Source organism: Neophocaena asiaeorientalis, unplaced genomic scaffold, assembly GCF_003031525.2.
Source record: "Neophocaena asiaeorientalis asiaeorientalis breed wild unplaced genomic scaffold, Neophocaena_asiaeorientalis_V1.1 scaffold315, whole genome shotgun sequence".
Taxonomy (NCBI): domain Eukaryota; kingdom Metazoa; phylum Chordata; class Mammalia; order Artiodactyla; family Phocoenidae; genus Neophocaena; species Neophocaena asiaeorientalis.
The window spans coordinates 1906810-1922789 of NW_020172011.1; the positions used below are offsets into that span (position 1 = coordinate 1906810).

General features: G+C 41.4%; 1 protein-coding gene across 11 annotated transcripts in view; it reads right to left on the bottom strand.

Annotated features, from left to right (window-relative positions):
- Positions 1-15674, bottom strand: part of DCAF8 (DDB1 and CUL4 associated factor 8) — a 44422-nt gene extending 28748 nt beyond the window's left edge. The window contains exons 1-4 of one of the 11 annotated variants that reach the window (XM_024750578.1): positions 15519-15648; positions 14387-14459; positions 2631-2748; positions 726-800 (exon numbers count right to left, since the gene is read on the bottom strand). In XM_024750578.1, the coding sequence (XP_024606346.1) occupies positions 726-774 (49 nt within the window). In that variant the 5' untranslated portion in view covers positions 775-800; positions 2631-2748; positions 14387-14459; positions 15519-15648. Of the gene's footprint in view, positions 1-725; positions 801-2630; positions 2780-3834; positions 3858-14386; positions 14460-15197; positions 15328-15348 lie in introns of those variants that run through there. The other 10 variants (XM_024750574.1, XM_024750566.1, XM_024750558.1 and 7 more) reach the window with 10 other exon arrangements.
- Between the last annotated feature and the right edge of the window lie 306 nt (positions 15675-15980).

A 15980-nucleotide genomic window follows, 5' to 3' on the forward strand; every position in this document is an offset into this window, starting at 1 on the left:
GGGAGGGAGGGAGGGAGGAAAGGAGGGAGGGAGGAAAGGAGGGAGGGAGGGAGAGAAAGAAAGAAAGGAAGGAAAGGAAAAAAAGGAAGAAAGAGAAGAAAAGAAAAAGAAAGAAAAAAGCCCTAACTGCAGCTATTTATAACTTCATCTCTTATCTAATTATCTCTACTGAACTATGATCTACCATGAAAAGAGACCTCTCCTTATAACTGGGGAGCCTTGCCTTCCCAACAACCCCCTTGGTTCCACCACCAATTGGATCTTCTTTTTCTCCTTTATTAACAGCATCTCCTAGGTTTTGTCCACCCTTACAAAATTCCAAACCACTTGACCTCTTAGAGGGACAACTCTATTATTGATCTTCTGAAAACAATCAGATAAAAGCTGAAGGAGCAGAAGTACCAGGTAGTCCAAGGTGTTTCCTGTGTAGTTTCCTACACTCAAAACAACACAGGAAGAGTTTTTTTTTTGTTTTTTTTTTTACATCTTTATTGGAGTATAATTGCTTTACAATGGTGTGTTAGTTTCTGCTTTATAACAAAGTGGATCAGTTATACATATACGTATGTTCCCATATCTCTTCCCTCTTGTGTCTCCCTCCAAGAGTTCATTCTTAGGAAAGATTTCCTTCCCTCCGCTAAAATCCACGTCTCCACTCTCTTTGCGGGAGGAGGAGAACCTCAGTCGATAGCAAAAATAGCTTCACCTTCATTATGGCCCCTTACCATTAGCTAAGTCTGTTTTGCCATCTGTGCTGCTCCCTTTGCTGGACATCTTGAATGATGTTTACTGCAGCCAGCCTGGATCGAGAAGAGTAAGAAAATGAAACAATTAGGAAACAATCTGGGAAAGATGATAAAAGGCACCAGGAGATTTAACAAGGTACAGCCTTTGTCATTTTTACAAAATTGATGTTTTTGTGTGTTCTCAGCAGGGCTTCTCAGCTGCTGAAAATTATGCCAGATATTATCCCCCCATGTCTAAATTCCATAAAGAGACATATCTTTGGGAGGCTAACTGCCATTTCTTCTCACTGAGTAATTGGCAGTGATTTTTCAGATGAGAAAGAAGGAACTGAAATAAATCCTGGAACAGCAGGTCTATATCGAGTGACATGTATTGCAAGCAAACAGAGTCTTAATACAAAAAGCTAGCTTCAGCACTACCCTCTAAGGCAAAAACCTTCTGTTGTAAATAATCATCGTATGTATCCACAAACTCTATGAAACACTTGCCTTCACAACATGAAGAGGAAGGTCAGACTCTAAATATCATTTCACACACAGAACAGCAGAGAAAGAAGAAATTGAGCTCTCAGGATAACAGCCTGAGCTTTATGGTCATTCAGATGCCTAGCTTCAAATATACAGGCACAGATATTAACTAAGGATTATAAGAAGCAGAGTCAAATTAGAACTCAGGAGTATCCTACACCTAAAAAAGAACCTAAAAGGTTTTTTCTTCCCTTTTATGACTAGTAAGTCAGTCACCAAGTGCAAAGCTGGAAAAGAGAGTGCAACATTTCCATTAAAACCATCTCAGTCCATTTCATAAAACGGCAAACACTATTTCACCTAGTTCCACCAACTTTCACCAGGTTTGTCTGTTTAGCAAAGCCCTAACTAGGAGTTGGGATACCTAGCTTTATTCCTTTTATACCACTATAATACAGTCATTATTTTTTCAGGGCCTCACTCCCACCTCAAGCGAAGTCCAAAGAGCAAAGAATAATATTATTCAGACCAGAATTTTGTTAAGCCCTTTCAGTGCCTTGGACAAAAGGCACTGAAAAGACAAAGTATGATTATGACTCCAGTCCTTGTACCCAGGCACACTGGCCTCTAATCTTTCAACAGTCCTTTCATTCCCATAACAATTATCCCAGAAGCAGCCCCATCCTTATCTTTACCCCCTTCTCTCCTCTACAAAAATCCAAGTTGCTTCAAAAAAATTTTTTAAAGTGTCCTCTGCCAAGAGACAGCTGCCCAAAGCTTGCTCACATTAGGCCAGGGCGGGGGAGTAGAAATAATGCAAGAGCAGGACTGAGGCTGAATTTGAGGGAGGGACACCTGGAAGGGTGATGATGAAAGACAATGCCAACAAAAAACAGATTTGTGAAGCCACATAAAGAAAAACAGTAAAGAGCTGTTTGCAGAGCAGGCTGTTTTCCTCCTCCTACTTCAATGATGTATTTTTGTACAGCACTGCTCACACAACACTTGTTTTTTTCCTCTCAGTAGTCCCTGTTTATATTCTTTAGTAGCTCAGCAATATCTTCTTCCTCACCTAGGGCTTAAATTAATTACATTAATTGCAAAAGTTCTATGAAGCAGGGAAAACAACTGTACTACTGTAAGATTTAAAACTAAGGTCATAGGCATACCTTATGGTCAACTGAGAAGAGAACTGATGCCTTCTCACCTCCAGAATCAAGACTGTCAACCACACCATACTTCCCATCTCACTGTTATCCACTCCTAGAGAAGAAGTATTGAGCAGCTCCAGAGACCCTTTCTCAAAACTGAATCTCATCAACTTGTACAGAAGCCCAGACTGCCTGAACTTTAGACTCATAGTGGCTCTAGAAAACACATTTGCTGGGCAGGAGGTGCCAAATGCCTAATGCTTACCTAGCTCTGAGAATCACTTCTCAGAAAAGGAGAGCCATGAGGTTGAACCTATACCCAGAGGTTGTAAAGCTCATCTTCTGGGACACTGGTTTAAGGTTCTTGCAAGAAGCGATCTTTTCTTTGAGGAAAAAAGTTCACAGAATTTATTCCTAAATTCAGAAACAGAACAAAACCTGTGAATGCTTATGTCAACTCTGTTTAATCACCAAGCTGATAGGCAGAGAGCTTCTAAAAGTCACATTTTAGGGGCCACAGAGTTTAGTAAAAGTAGTCCTAGGCTGAAAATTGGAAGTCCAGGGTTCTAGTACTAGCTAAGTTATTAACAAACTTTGTGACGTGACCTTGGATGTGCTGCTTAATCTTCTCTGGGCTTCATTTTCTTCTTTTGTAAAACAGTAATTCCAGAGATGGTACAGTTAAACAAAATTATATGTTAAAACTTCTGCAGAAGGACACTCTTAGAGCAGTGATCTCAAAACTGATTATGAACTTCTATCAGTGAAAACTCTGAGCATGAACCCACATTTAATCAATTCACATTAAATATTAAGCTTGATTTTTCTAGAAAAAACTTAAAATTTCAATATGCCCTCCCTATACACCACTGGATCATCTTCCATATCCCTTGGAGTACATACATTCCCATTTTGGGGGATCACATCTCTAAAAAGCCAAGAAACTTCGATGACACTGATAAAATACAATTACTTTGGGGATGAGTTGTTATCATATAAATGTCTGTCAAAATGAAGAAACTTAAAACCATGTCAATTCTGGGGTAGAAATTAGAGTAAGTGCCCAAATTAAAGCAGGCTAAGGTGCTATGACTGTGCCCTAGGTCTTAAGTATAGGAGTCACTCTAGAATTTCTTCCATCACCAAAGAATACAACCTTATAAATCTGAGGTAGGGACCATATTTGACCCAAACTTAAACTACCTTCTTCACTCTTTAATGCACTCCATTCCCAACAAATCCACTGTTTTGTTTTTTTTTTTTGCGGTACGCGGGCCTCTCACTGTTGTGGCCTCTCCCGTTGTGGAGCAAAGGCTCCGGACGCGCAGGCTCAGCGGCCATGGCTCACGGGCCCAGCCGCTCCGCGGCATGTGGGATCTTCCCGGGCCGGGGCACGAACCCGTGTCCCCTGCATCGGCAGGCGGACTCTCAACCACTGCGCCACCAGGGAAGCCCTCCACTGTTTTTACCTTGATCAATTTCCATGTAAAATCCAGTCCAGAGCAAACCAATCTGAGTTTGGAAGAGCTGATGAGCTCACTGCCCCAGGTAGCTGAGGGAGTTTAATTAGATTAGCTCTACTGCCTGTACTCTAAAAATAACCATAACCCCTGCCAAAGTGAAGGTTAAAGAGTAAACTATTGGAGGATGGGGAAAAAAGACCCAGGTGTCATTTTAATTTCTACCTAAGAAATTCCAGTGACCTAGATTCCTCCTGTCTTAATAAGAAAAAGGCCTTAAATTTTAAACCAAATACATGACAAAATATTAACTAAAAATCAAGCAGAGGGGGAGTTAAAACAGGATGTAAGAGTACTTTGTGGAAGAGGCACCAAACATCTCTTGTTTAAAACCAATGGGGCTGCTTTCTTATCCTAATATTGATGAAAGATTTATACAAGAAACCGGGTATACTAGAACAACAGGACATCCAAATTTAAAAAAAAGAAACTCGACTTGGACATTGTACAATATACAAAAAGTAACTAACTCAAAATGGATCATAGACCTAAATGTAAAAGCTAAAATAATACAACTTCCAGAAGAAAAACAAAATAGATAATCTTTGTGACATCAGGTTAGGCAAATATTTCTTTTTTTTTGGCCACACCGTGAGGAATGTGGGATCTTAAGTCTCCTGACCAGGAAATGAACACGCGCCCCCTGCATTGGAAGTACAGAGTCTTAACCACTGGATCGCCAGGGAAGTCCCCTAGGCAAATATTTCTTAAGATAGAATGCAAAAAAGCACAAACCATGAAAGAAACAATTAATTAACTGGACATATCAAAATTAAAAATCTAGTCTTCAAGAGACACATAAAAAAACGAAAAGACAAGCAATGAACTAGAGGAAAATATCTGCAAAAGACATATTTGAGGGCTTCCCTGGTGGCGCAGTGGTTGAGAGTCCGCCTGCCGATGCAGGGAACACGGGCTCATGCCCCGGTCTGGGAAGATCCCACATGCCGCGGAGCGGCTGGGCCCGTGAGCCATGGCCGCTAAGCCTGCGCGTCCGGAGCCTGTGCTCCGCAATGGGAGAGGTCACAATAGTGAGAGGCCCGCATATCGCAAAAAAAAAAAAAAAGACATATTTGACAGCAATCGGAATATATTTAAATTCTCTCACAACTAAATAACAATCACTTGAAAAAGATGATCAACATTATTAGTCATTAGGAAAATACAAATTAAAACCACAATGAGAATCCTCTACACACCTATTAGAAGTTAAAAATTTTTAAATAATAATAATGAAAGTTTACTTTATCAAGTGCTAACAAGGAGTAGAGCAACTAATGTCTCACACACTGCTCAGAGAAAGGTAAAATGGTAGTTAGTCACTTTGGAAAACAGTTCAGCAGTTTTTTTTTTAATAAAGTTAAACATACACTTACCATACAACCCAGGACTCCTACCCAGGTATCTACTCAAGAAAAATGAAACTACATATCCACCTAAAAATCTAAATGTAAATGTTTTAGTGGCTTTACTTAGATGCATCAAAAACTAAAAGCAAGTGGTTTTCAGCCAGGTCATGGATAAAAATTGTGGTCCATCACACAATGAACTACTGACATATACAGCAACATGAATGGATCTCAAATGTGTTATGCTAAGTGAAAGAAGCAAGACTCAAACAGCTACATAACATGACTCCATTTGTAGGACGTTCCAGAAAAGATAAACTACAGGGACAGAGAGCAAATCAGTCATTTCTGGGATTTGGGGGAAAGGAACTAACTACAAACAGTCATGAGAAAACTTGCTGGAATGATTAAAATGTTCTATGCCTCCATCACGGTGGTGTTACATAACTATGCGTTTGTTAGAATCCAAAGAATGGGTCTGTGAAACAAAAGGTAAATTTTACTGTATGTAAATTATCAATCAATCAATCAATCTGGCCAGAAAAGAGAATGAGAGAGTGGGGGGAGGGGGGAGAGAATCATGCAAAGTGTTAAATGACAGATACAACCCAACAATTAAAAATACTAGATTCTCAAGCCTGTGACTATTAATAGAAGTTAGCTAACACTGGTCAATAGGCCACAATAAAAGAGAGCAAAATGTCCGGTCTTCTTGCTTGAAAATTAAAATGTGGAAGAATTTTTGCTGCAAACAAAGCTGCCTTATCAGAACCACATTAAAGGCAAGATGAATCCTGAACTCATAAAACATCTTCAACCCTACTGTCTAGGTGACAACTAAGAATATCAGAAGCTTAAAGTAGTCCAAAGTAGTTCTAACGGTTGTACTATTAATTTGTATACATACGCTTTTTATTTTTATTTTTTAAATTTCTCTCAAGTTCACTTTAACTCCTTTGGACTCTAGGGTCTATGGAAACTGGTCTGATAACTCTACCTTACCTCAGGTTCAATGGAAACATCAACTTGTAAATAATATTTCTGTCCTTGATCCCTTTACTAAGACCTGAACTCATGCTCAGTGAGTTCCCTTGAGTTACATAATCTCAGCATTCTCTTGGGTCAGTCCAGCTGGGTCAGTCCAGCTGCCTCGTTTGGCATGTCTCATTCTGCAACTGAAGTGCCCAACTCTCTTACACAGACACCCGTGTTTAAATGAGACAAGGTTTCAGAATTTCCTCTTAAAGTGAAAGGTGATGGTAGAAACTACTTCAATTATTAGTAAGACATATCTGAAAGCCACACAATCCCTGGTTCCTCTTGGGAGGACAGATGTCCCACACCACTCATGACTGAACAGCTGTTCAGGGTTGATCTCCATCCAAAGTACAAATTTGCTTTTCAGTCTTAGGTCCCACAGTCCATCTGGAATCAACCAGTCCTATTTTCTACATCCCCAGTTTTTGCTTTTAAACTGAAATGGCTCAATTTTAATTCATTCTCCTTACCTTACTGTCTTTCTACTTCACAATAAACACTTCTCCAAGCCAACTTTCCCAACATCCTGCTGCCAGCCCCACTCTAATAGTACAGTGTTTATTAATCAGAGAACTTCAGACACTGAATTCAAAGGATGACCCCAAGGAAGCTGAAACTCATACTGTATAAACATTATGTTTACAGGGGGGCAGGCCTTTAGTTCTGGGCTACTGTCTATTAAAGTACTCGGAGGAGTTAAATATACTACACTGTCTCCTCTGGTAAACGGGACAGAGGAGCAGAAACTATAAACGTTTCTGGATCAGGGAAATTAATCTCTATTCCTATCCTGCAGAAGATGTAACAGCACTGGGTAGCCCAACTGTATAGCAGCTCCAGCCTCCCTTTTTTATCTAAATTATAGGCCTCTGGCACCACCCAGTGGCCCATTTGTACAGAGACATGCTAGTAATGCAACAATGTACAAGGCAATACAGGATCTACAGATATAAATAAGGCAGTCATAATACCTTTTGTAGCCAATAAGCAATTAGGAAAACAGGTACACAACTATGATACAAGAGACACAAGTGTCAGTACCATCTAAAAAAAAAAAGGAATCTCCTAGCAGTCCAGTGGTTAGGACTCAGCTCTTTCACTCCCATGGCCCGGGTTCAATCCCTAGTCAGGGAGCTAAGATACTGCAAGCCGAGTGGCATAGCCAAAAAAGGAAAAAAGAAAATATAAACAGAATGTTGTTGTAGTTCAACAGAGTAAAGCATTATGTTTAGTCAGGGAGAAAGGAAAAGCTTCTATGGAGAAATTAGCTTTTAAACTGGACTTTGAAGGAAGGAGAGGATTTCAATGGGTAGAACTGAGGAAGCTATTCCATCAGGACCACCATGAGAAAAGACATGGAAGATGAAAAACCTGATTACGTTCAACAAAATACATGGGTAGTCTGGCTTGGCTAGATGCTGGGGTACAGTTCATTAGTTAAGAAGTACAGTAGAAGGGGGGTGTGTGTGTGTGTGTGAAGTATAGTAGAAGGGGTGTGTGGGTGTGTGTGTGTGTGTGTGTGTGTGTGTGTGTGTGTGTGTCATCAGGAAGATTTTGTTAAGGATAATAAGATGGACTGAAATGTACAGTTGCCAAAGTTAAGAAGCAATGAGATCCTGTCTTAGGCTGATGGCAGAGGAAATTAAAAGAATGGGGTCAACGTGTGAAACACTGTAGAGGCAGAATTGATAGAATTTGGCTCAATAAGCAGTAACAAAGCTCAAAAAATAAAAAAGACAAGTTTGAGTCTGGGTGCACAGAGGAAATTGAGTGCCATAAACGAGAGACTGGCATGTGGGGGAAGAGAGGAATTTGATTTTGATTACGTTTAAAATCCAAGTTGACATGTCAGGAAAGTAAGTGGAAAATCAATGTATGTCTGAAATCTGAGAAATAAATTAGGGCCAGAGATACAGGCTTGAGAATTATTTGTACAGATAAGCTTCAAAATCAAATCCCTTGTAAATTATACCTCACTAAAAAGCAAAAATAAATTAAGGACTCAAGAAAGGAAAAAAAATCTTGGGGAATACCTATCCTTCAAAAAAAGAAAGAGGGAGAGAAATGCTCAGGGAAGTTGAAAGAGTAACAGTTTTAAATGACTTGGAAGTCAAGAGAGGAAAAGGTTTCAAGAAAGTGGGGATGGTTCTTGTTTCAAATGCTACAGAGTACAGAAAGGTGCAAACTGAGAAAAGGCTGTAAGACTCAGAACTGCTTTTCCATGGAATTACCTCAGGAATTGAGTGAGGATGCTGGTTTTCTCCCTATTCAAGTATCATAAAATAAAAGGATTCGGCTACCTCTTCAGTTAAGTCCATTAAAATTATTTCCATAAAAAACTTATTAGGCTACCAATTAATCATAACCTGAGACCCATGTTTAAACAATTCAAAAATGTGTTCATTCATATTGTCATTTGGACAGACCTTTTATACTTCAAATACACTTTTACAAGAAGTACTGATGGACTTCCCTGGTGGCACAGTGGTTAAGAATCCCCCTGCCAATGCAGGGAACACGGGTTTGAGCCCCGGTCCGGGAAGATCCCACGTACCGCAACTAGGCCAGTGCGCCACAACTACTGAGCCCCTATGCCACAACTATTGAAGCCTGCACGCCTAAAGCCCATGCTCTGCAACAAGAGAAGCCACCGCAATGAGAAGCCTGTGCACTGCAACGAAGAGTAACCCCCGCTCGCCGCAACTAGAGAAAGCCCATGCGCAGCAACGAACACCCAACACAGCCAAAAATAAACAATAAATTAATTAAAATAAAAGTACTGATCTACCTTTCAGCTCAGTTTGCTTCATTACTTGGCATTGAAGAGCCCTGGTTTTTTTTTTTTTTTTTTGGCGGTACACGATCCTCTCACTGCTGTGGCCTCTCCCGTTGTGGAGCACGGGCTCTGGACACGCAGGCTCAGCGGCCATGGCTCACGGGCCCAGCCGCTCCGCGGCACGTGGGATCCTCCCAGACCGGGGCACGAACCCATGACCCCCTGCACCGGCAAGCACACTCCCAACCACTGCGTCACCAGGGAAGCCCCCTAGCCCTGGTTTTTAAAGACAGCATATGGTATAATGGAAAGAAAAGAGCTTTGGTGTCCGTCAGACCTCAGTTTGAATTCTACTTCAACCATCTACCATTGAGTTTGTTTCTTCTTTTGTAAAATGGGACAATATCATTACCCTGAAGGAGCTGGTTTAGAGGATTAAACACAACATTTGCAACTGGCTGTCTGTACGTGGTAGGCATTTATATTATTTTTCTAGCTTCTCATCTCTGATTTCAGATGCATTTCCTAGAGAAGCCTGGGCTTCTTCACCACTCAACAGTGATCCTCCAAACATTGTACACAAATCAACACACGGTTCCAAGCCTATAAAATCTGCTTACCTACTCTCACTGGCCTTTTAAAGAATTCAGAGAACTCCGTTAATACCTTCTTTTGAGCACATTCATGTTCTATGAACTGGGGTAAAGCAACATACACAGGAGCCCACAGCATAAGTCTCTTTAAGTCTTCTCCCTTTCTAAGGTTCAGAAGATAGCCAAGATGAGAACTTCAAAGCAATCATCACAAATGATGATGAGGAAGGTAAGAAGTTCTACATCAACTATACTACAAACAAAGAGCTCTGTTCCTCCATTGGATGGATGCCTTCTCTCCCTGCTGGTAACACCAAATGCCCTGTGTTTATAGTTTATTGGCTTTAATTCTACTAACAGTATTTCAGAGTATGTTAGGAATGCACTAAGTGCTATCTCTAGCAACAGAGCTAAGGAATGTTTTATAATAACATTTAAGCACATTCATCGTAATTTAAATCATTTTAAGGAAAACCCATTTCTTAGGAAATTTCATTGTGTTTCCACTATGAAATGACTTATATTTACATCAGAATCCAGTCCCCATTACCAGTTTTTGCCATTCACATTTCAAATTTTTCTTAAATTGTCTGAAAGGACACTACAGAGATGAAAGGGTAAACTTATGATAAAACAATAAAGAAAGAGGCTAAAAACATCAAGAAGTGCCCTCCTATCTGCATGAGACTAGAGAACAGAGTATAATGTGGGTCCTAAGTAAGGTTAAAAACATACCTGATAATGTGGCAATGCTTAAAGTGCACCACAGGAATATAGCCTCTTGGCTACCACTAGAGGTAAATCCTATAATAGCTTTCCAGATGACTAACAACAACAAAAAAAAAAGATGTGAGGCAAGCATGGAGGCTTCACATCAGAACTTGCCCAGACCTCCTTAAATAGTATCCTCAGAGGATAAGAGCAAATATCTAACCTCTCAGATACAATGAAGAAAATTTTTGCAATAACCCAATCCATTTAGACACACTACGTTTCATTAATAAGATGCCATCTTTGTCAAATTAATCATTCACCATGCCCTGTTTGCAAACTCAGGGCAGCCTTAATTCATTAGTTTATCTTCGGCATACACATTCCTTGGGTTAAGGCAGTACTTGAGAAACTGGGCTTCTGGCCCAGAAACTACGTCCTGTAGAGGTAGAGATAAAGACTGCTATAAAGAAGTGACCAATTCATAAAATGTATCACACTCTAATTTTTAAAGACCTTTCAAGGACTTTCTTCTCACTCCAAGAATAACTGAATCAGTAAACAAGAACAGGTAGCCCCTTTTTCTGACCAATTTTAACAGTGATGGAAGTTTCTTGGGTATACTCACAAAAATGAAAGATGAAAAGCTTTCAATATTACTGTAAAGCTAATCTAAAATCACCAGCATTTGGCTCTGAAACTAAGATATACATAGTCACTACTTCCATGACTGTTGCTGATTCAATTCTTTCAGCTGCCTGGGTTCCAAATGGCTGAGGGTAAATAACAGATTACCTTGGCTCACTGATAATCTGCTTTAAAACAAAAAAACTAATTCAATCTTAAAAACTAACACCAATGTGATGCAATAAAAAGCTGTTTGGATAACTCTGTCTTTTATAATCTGGACACTTCCTAGACATGTTTAGAATAACTTTTCTACAGTAGAAATAATCCAGAAATAAATCTATCTACTGAAAACAAAGGTCAACCCGTCACTTCATGATTTTTAAAGCCTGTAACTCACCTGATAGAATACAGGACCTAGACCATGAAACTCTGAAGATCTCAGTCTCCCACAACAGGGCATACTTCTATAGAACGTCTTCTATTGGAGTCCGTTTGCTTTTGAAATGCCAGTATTGTTTTAAACTGGCAACAAAAAGTCATTTCTTTTAGCTTTCTCTGAAGACAAGCTTCTGTCTTAGGTTGATCCTAGTCAAAACTAAGGATCATAGCACTGAGGCTGACTCTTACACATTTAACAGGCTGCTGAATAAAATGCCCTGTTAGGTTGGTGGTGGGAACTAAGGTCATAAGCATACCTAGCCTCCCACTGCAGCCACGGTAGGAAATACTTCTTAGTAAGGTGCAACAATTCTTATGCAATACCCTGAAATATAAAATATCTTCAGAAATATAAGAATTTTACAGTTGTGGTCTAAAGACTAAAAACATTGATTCAGGGCTTCCCTGGTGGCGCAATGGTTGAGAGTCCGCCTGCCGATGCAGGGGAACACTGTATACACAGGTGTCACCTGGAGCATAAAATGTGAAGCCCTTCTTGGGAGTGGTGATAGTGGGAGTGGGTTCTTACCCAGCACATACAGTAATAAGGAACAGTCAAAATTATGCCTCTTTCAACATACTGCCTTTTCTCCTCCCACACCCACTCTCGCCTGGCTGAACACAGAACTCTAGACCTCATAAATAACACAAATAATAAAATGCACCTCACTACCCTCCACCCCAAGAGTCTTTACCTTTGAACAGAGAGAATTTAGACCCTAGATGCTGGTAATGAAAGTTGGTCAACTCTAAGTTGATCACTGGCCTGAAAGAACACAGTTGCTTTCATAGCAATGTTATTATCAACAACTTTCTTAATTTTCATGTGCCCTTACCTCCCTCAAAAAGATGTGAAAGAAAAACCAACAAGAGGTTAAAAACTTTTTATCTGGGCTGTCGTATTATTAACATGGTCCAGCTGGGGAGATGAAATAAAAAACTCTGCATTCCTAACTCCCTAGCCCAGATTTATTTCAGAAAGAAAGGAGACCTTTTCATGGTCTAGTTCTTTGATTAGCTATTGATGAGGACCACTGCAGAGCCCAACAGCTTGGAAAAAAAATGTATTCCTTCTATGGCAAAAAGGAAAAGGCATAAGAGGTAGCTGGAGCTGAGGTGGTGAACAACACTGAAGCTGGAAGGAAAAGGAATTACAATACTTAGGTCAACTCTGATTAGGTGAGCTAAAAGAGAGACCAAGAGGCAGGAGCAAAGAACAAAGGAAACTTATTGATGTTTAATTTAAGAATGCATTTAGAAATATACATACATCAACATCTAATATTCCTGCTGTCCTCTGGTCTTGAACTCCCACCAGACTAAACTGAATCATGTTCAGAAGACAACCCTAGGTGGGCACCTACAAAGAACACATCTAAGCTGACCAATTAAAAATGAATCTGAAGGGCTTCCCTGGTGGTGCAGTGGTTAAGAAGATCCCTGGTCCGGGAAGATCCCAAATCCCGCGGAGCAACTAAGCCCGTGCGCCAAACTACTAAGCCTGTGCGCTAGAGCCCGCGTGCCACAACTACTGAAGCCAGCGCACCTAAAGCCCATGCTCCGCAACAAGAGAAGCCACTGCAATGAGAAGCCCGTGCACCACAACAAAGAGTAGCCCCCGCTCGCCACAACTAGAGAAAGCCCACACACAGCGACAAAGACCCAATGCAGCCAAAAATAAAAATCAATTAATTAAAAAAAAATGAATCTGAAAAATTAACCAGAAAAACGTGTTCAAAAGCAAAATGCAAAGAAGTGTAAACTAACGTATAACTTATTCAAAGCTATATCAATGATGTGCAAAGAAAAGAGAAAGTATTTTTTTTTAGTGTCCATCTTGGGCTAGGCATAATTTAAGACCTTTATATAAGCTTCCTCATACAATACTGACAATGACACTAGGACATAAGGAGTATTATCCCACTTTTACAGATGTGAAATTAAGACTCAGAAAAGTTTAAGTAACTTGCCCAAGGTCACATGGCTAATAAATCTTAGTACAGTATTTAAACCCAGACCTACCCAGTTCTAAAGACTGTATTTTCCCCTTTTTATCTTATTGATACACACACATACTGCCAATAATAATCTTATTCTAGTTCATAATGAGCAATTTCTAATCAGAACACTGTGTGGAATAAAACTCACCAATGTCACACTCAAACTCTTCCTACAAGTCATAAAGATATTAAGAATCAGCCAGGCCTACCTTCCAGAGCCACTCAGCTCTCCCGTCACAGCCTATGAAACTCAACCACAGCACTATTCTCTGCTACCAGAAATCCAACACCCTTACAAAAATTACGTTTACAAGTATGTCCTAACTCCCTCTGTGGCACTGGCCCATGCTGCTGAATGCACAGGATGATTCCTCTGCTAACCAAGAATTCTTCAGACCAGATATAAAAGAGCACCACTACTTTTTTTTCACCCAAAATTTATCACTGTGTCCTGAAAAGTTGGAATTCTGAGGTGGATTGGACACAGTCACCAACTAAAGGCAGCACCACTCATCACTCACTAGTTTTTAGTTAAAAGCAGCTAAATATTCTCCATAGCAAGAAATGACAATCTAAAGTCCTGAGAGGCAAAGAGACTTGATTTGACAAAAAGCTAAACAGAACTCAGGCAAACTAGTTCCCAGCTTTTAACAGTGTAAGAAACACGATCCGCACAAAGGCAAAACACAAGGCAAATGAATAAAGAAAGAGGGAGATACATTCACTTCTAGGCTTAACTGTAGTCATGTGAAGATATACAGCAATAGTTTAGGACAGAAAGTCAAGAGGCGCAGAGCCAATTAAACTTGTAAAAGTAATTTAACCAGAGCTGGAACAAAGCCAAGAACAATACCCGACTCTTTGGGAAACTGTGGTAGGAATTTTATGACTAGTGGTCAGCACTTGAGTACCAGGGTAGGGTCTGTCTTGCACTCAGGAATTTAAATGCCTTCAACTCCTACTCACCTTTCCTCCTTTATCACTGAAGTAGGGCCAGGCTGAGCTCCTGAGAAAATAGGTCTGTAGATTCACTGAAGGACTGAGAAAAGTTAAAGTTTAAATGGCAAAGGTGTCTCTTCTACTAAACATAATAAAAAATATTTATGAATACATGTTAGTATTTTTTAGACCTCCTCAGAACTATTCAGAACCACCGTAATTTATCTAATTCTGACTACTGAACAAATAACTTACACTGTTACAGAAATTAAAGGAACCAGGCAAGTAATCTCCCAGCTCCACTAAAACGTATGTCATTTAAAAGGAAAACCTGAATCTTTTCAACGCTAACCCCTAACCAAACCTCTCAACAAGAAGCCACAGAGCAGGGGGGAAATCCCAGAGAGAACGTGATAGCGCTAATACCGGTTTGTTTACAGAGACTCCAGCAACAATCATATGAGTCAGAAACTCAAGCCACCAGATGCTTTCCAACTAACAGGGACCAAATGGGACCGTTCTACGGTGTCCTGAAAGATTTAGGGGTGAGGGGAGGCAGGCTACGAGAATTACATTACAAAAGGTACAGGAACAGACAGCAACAACTGACTGCGGGGTAATCTTGGACCTCGGCCTTCCGTACAAGGTGCTGGGCCCGAGAACTCGGGATGGGGGAGGGGGCACACTGCGCGGTGGTCCTGAGGTGACGGGGAAACGCAGGGGAAGCCGCGTCGCCCAATCTAAAGGGGAGAAAAGCGCACACAAATGGGTCACCCGACGAAGCAAGACGTCCCTGTAGATTGCAGGGCAGGCTCCTGAGGTCAACCCTGGGGCTGACCTGAGGGAAAGGCAGTCAATCCTCCCGGCGGTGACTCAGGTCAGGGGAAGAAGCCCTGAGCCCTGGGAGCTTGGGAAAGGAGTCAAACCTATCTTGAAGAGGAGTGGGCCAGGGGAGAGGGGGGCAGGCCAAGCCGGAACGAGACACGGACCGGGTAGGTCAAGGGGGGGGTGTCCGGCTGGGGCAGTTACAAGCACGGGAGCCGGCGAGGCTCAGCAGCCTGCTTCCTGTCTTGGGTCATCCTTCTGCCAGAGGCTGCTCCGACTCTTCCACGCCCAGCCGCCCCGTCCACTGCCGCCACCACCGCCGCCGCCATCTTACACTGGCCAGCGGCCGCCACCACCACCGCCTCCGCTCTCTGCGCTTGCGCCTGCGCCGCCACGCTTTCCGGCCCCGTTTGCGACGATGTGCTGGAGAAGACTGGGGGAGCGAGCGGTCGCGCGAGCTCTCCGCTCCCAACCCTCCTCGAAGGACGCACAGGGGGCGGGGCTTAAGACCAATGGAAAACGGAGCGAGGGGCGCGTGCGCAATACTGAGGAGGCAAAGAAGTTGTTTTCGCAGTGTTTCGGGCGGCTGACTTTGATGCTGAAGAGAAATACGAATTAGACGTCTCCCGGAATTGTGGTGGAAATCAGCTTCATTTCTAACAGGCTGGCAGGCAACCTCCTGGGCGACCTCCATTTTTGCCCTGTTTTTTTATACTGAGAACAAGCAGTTCTCTCCAGAAGATTTCTTCTGAAAACCCCATTTCCTTTGGGGTTAACCTTGTTAAGTGGTTTCTAT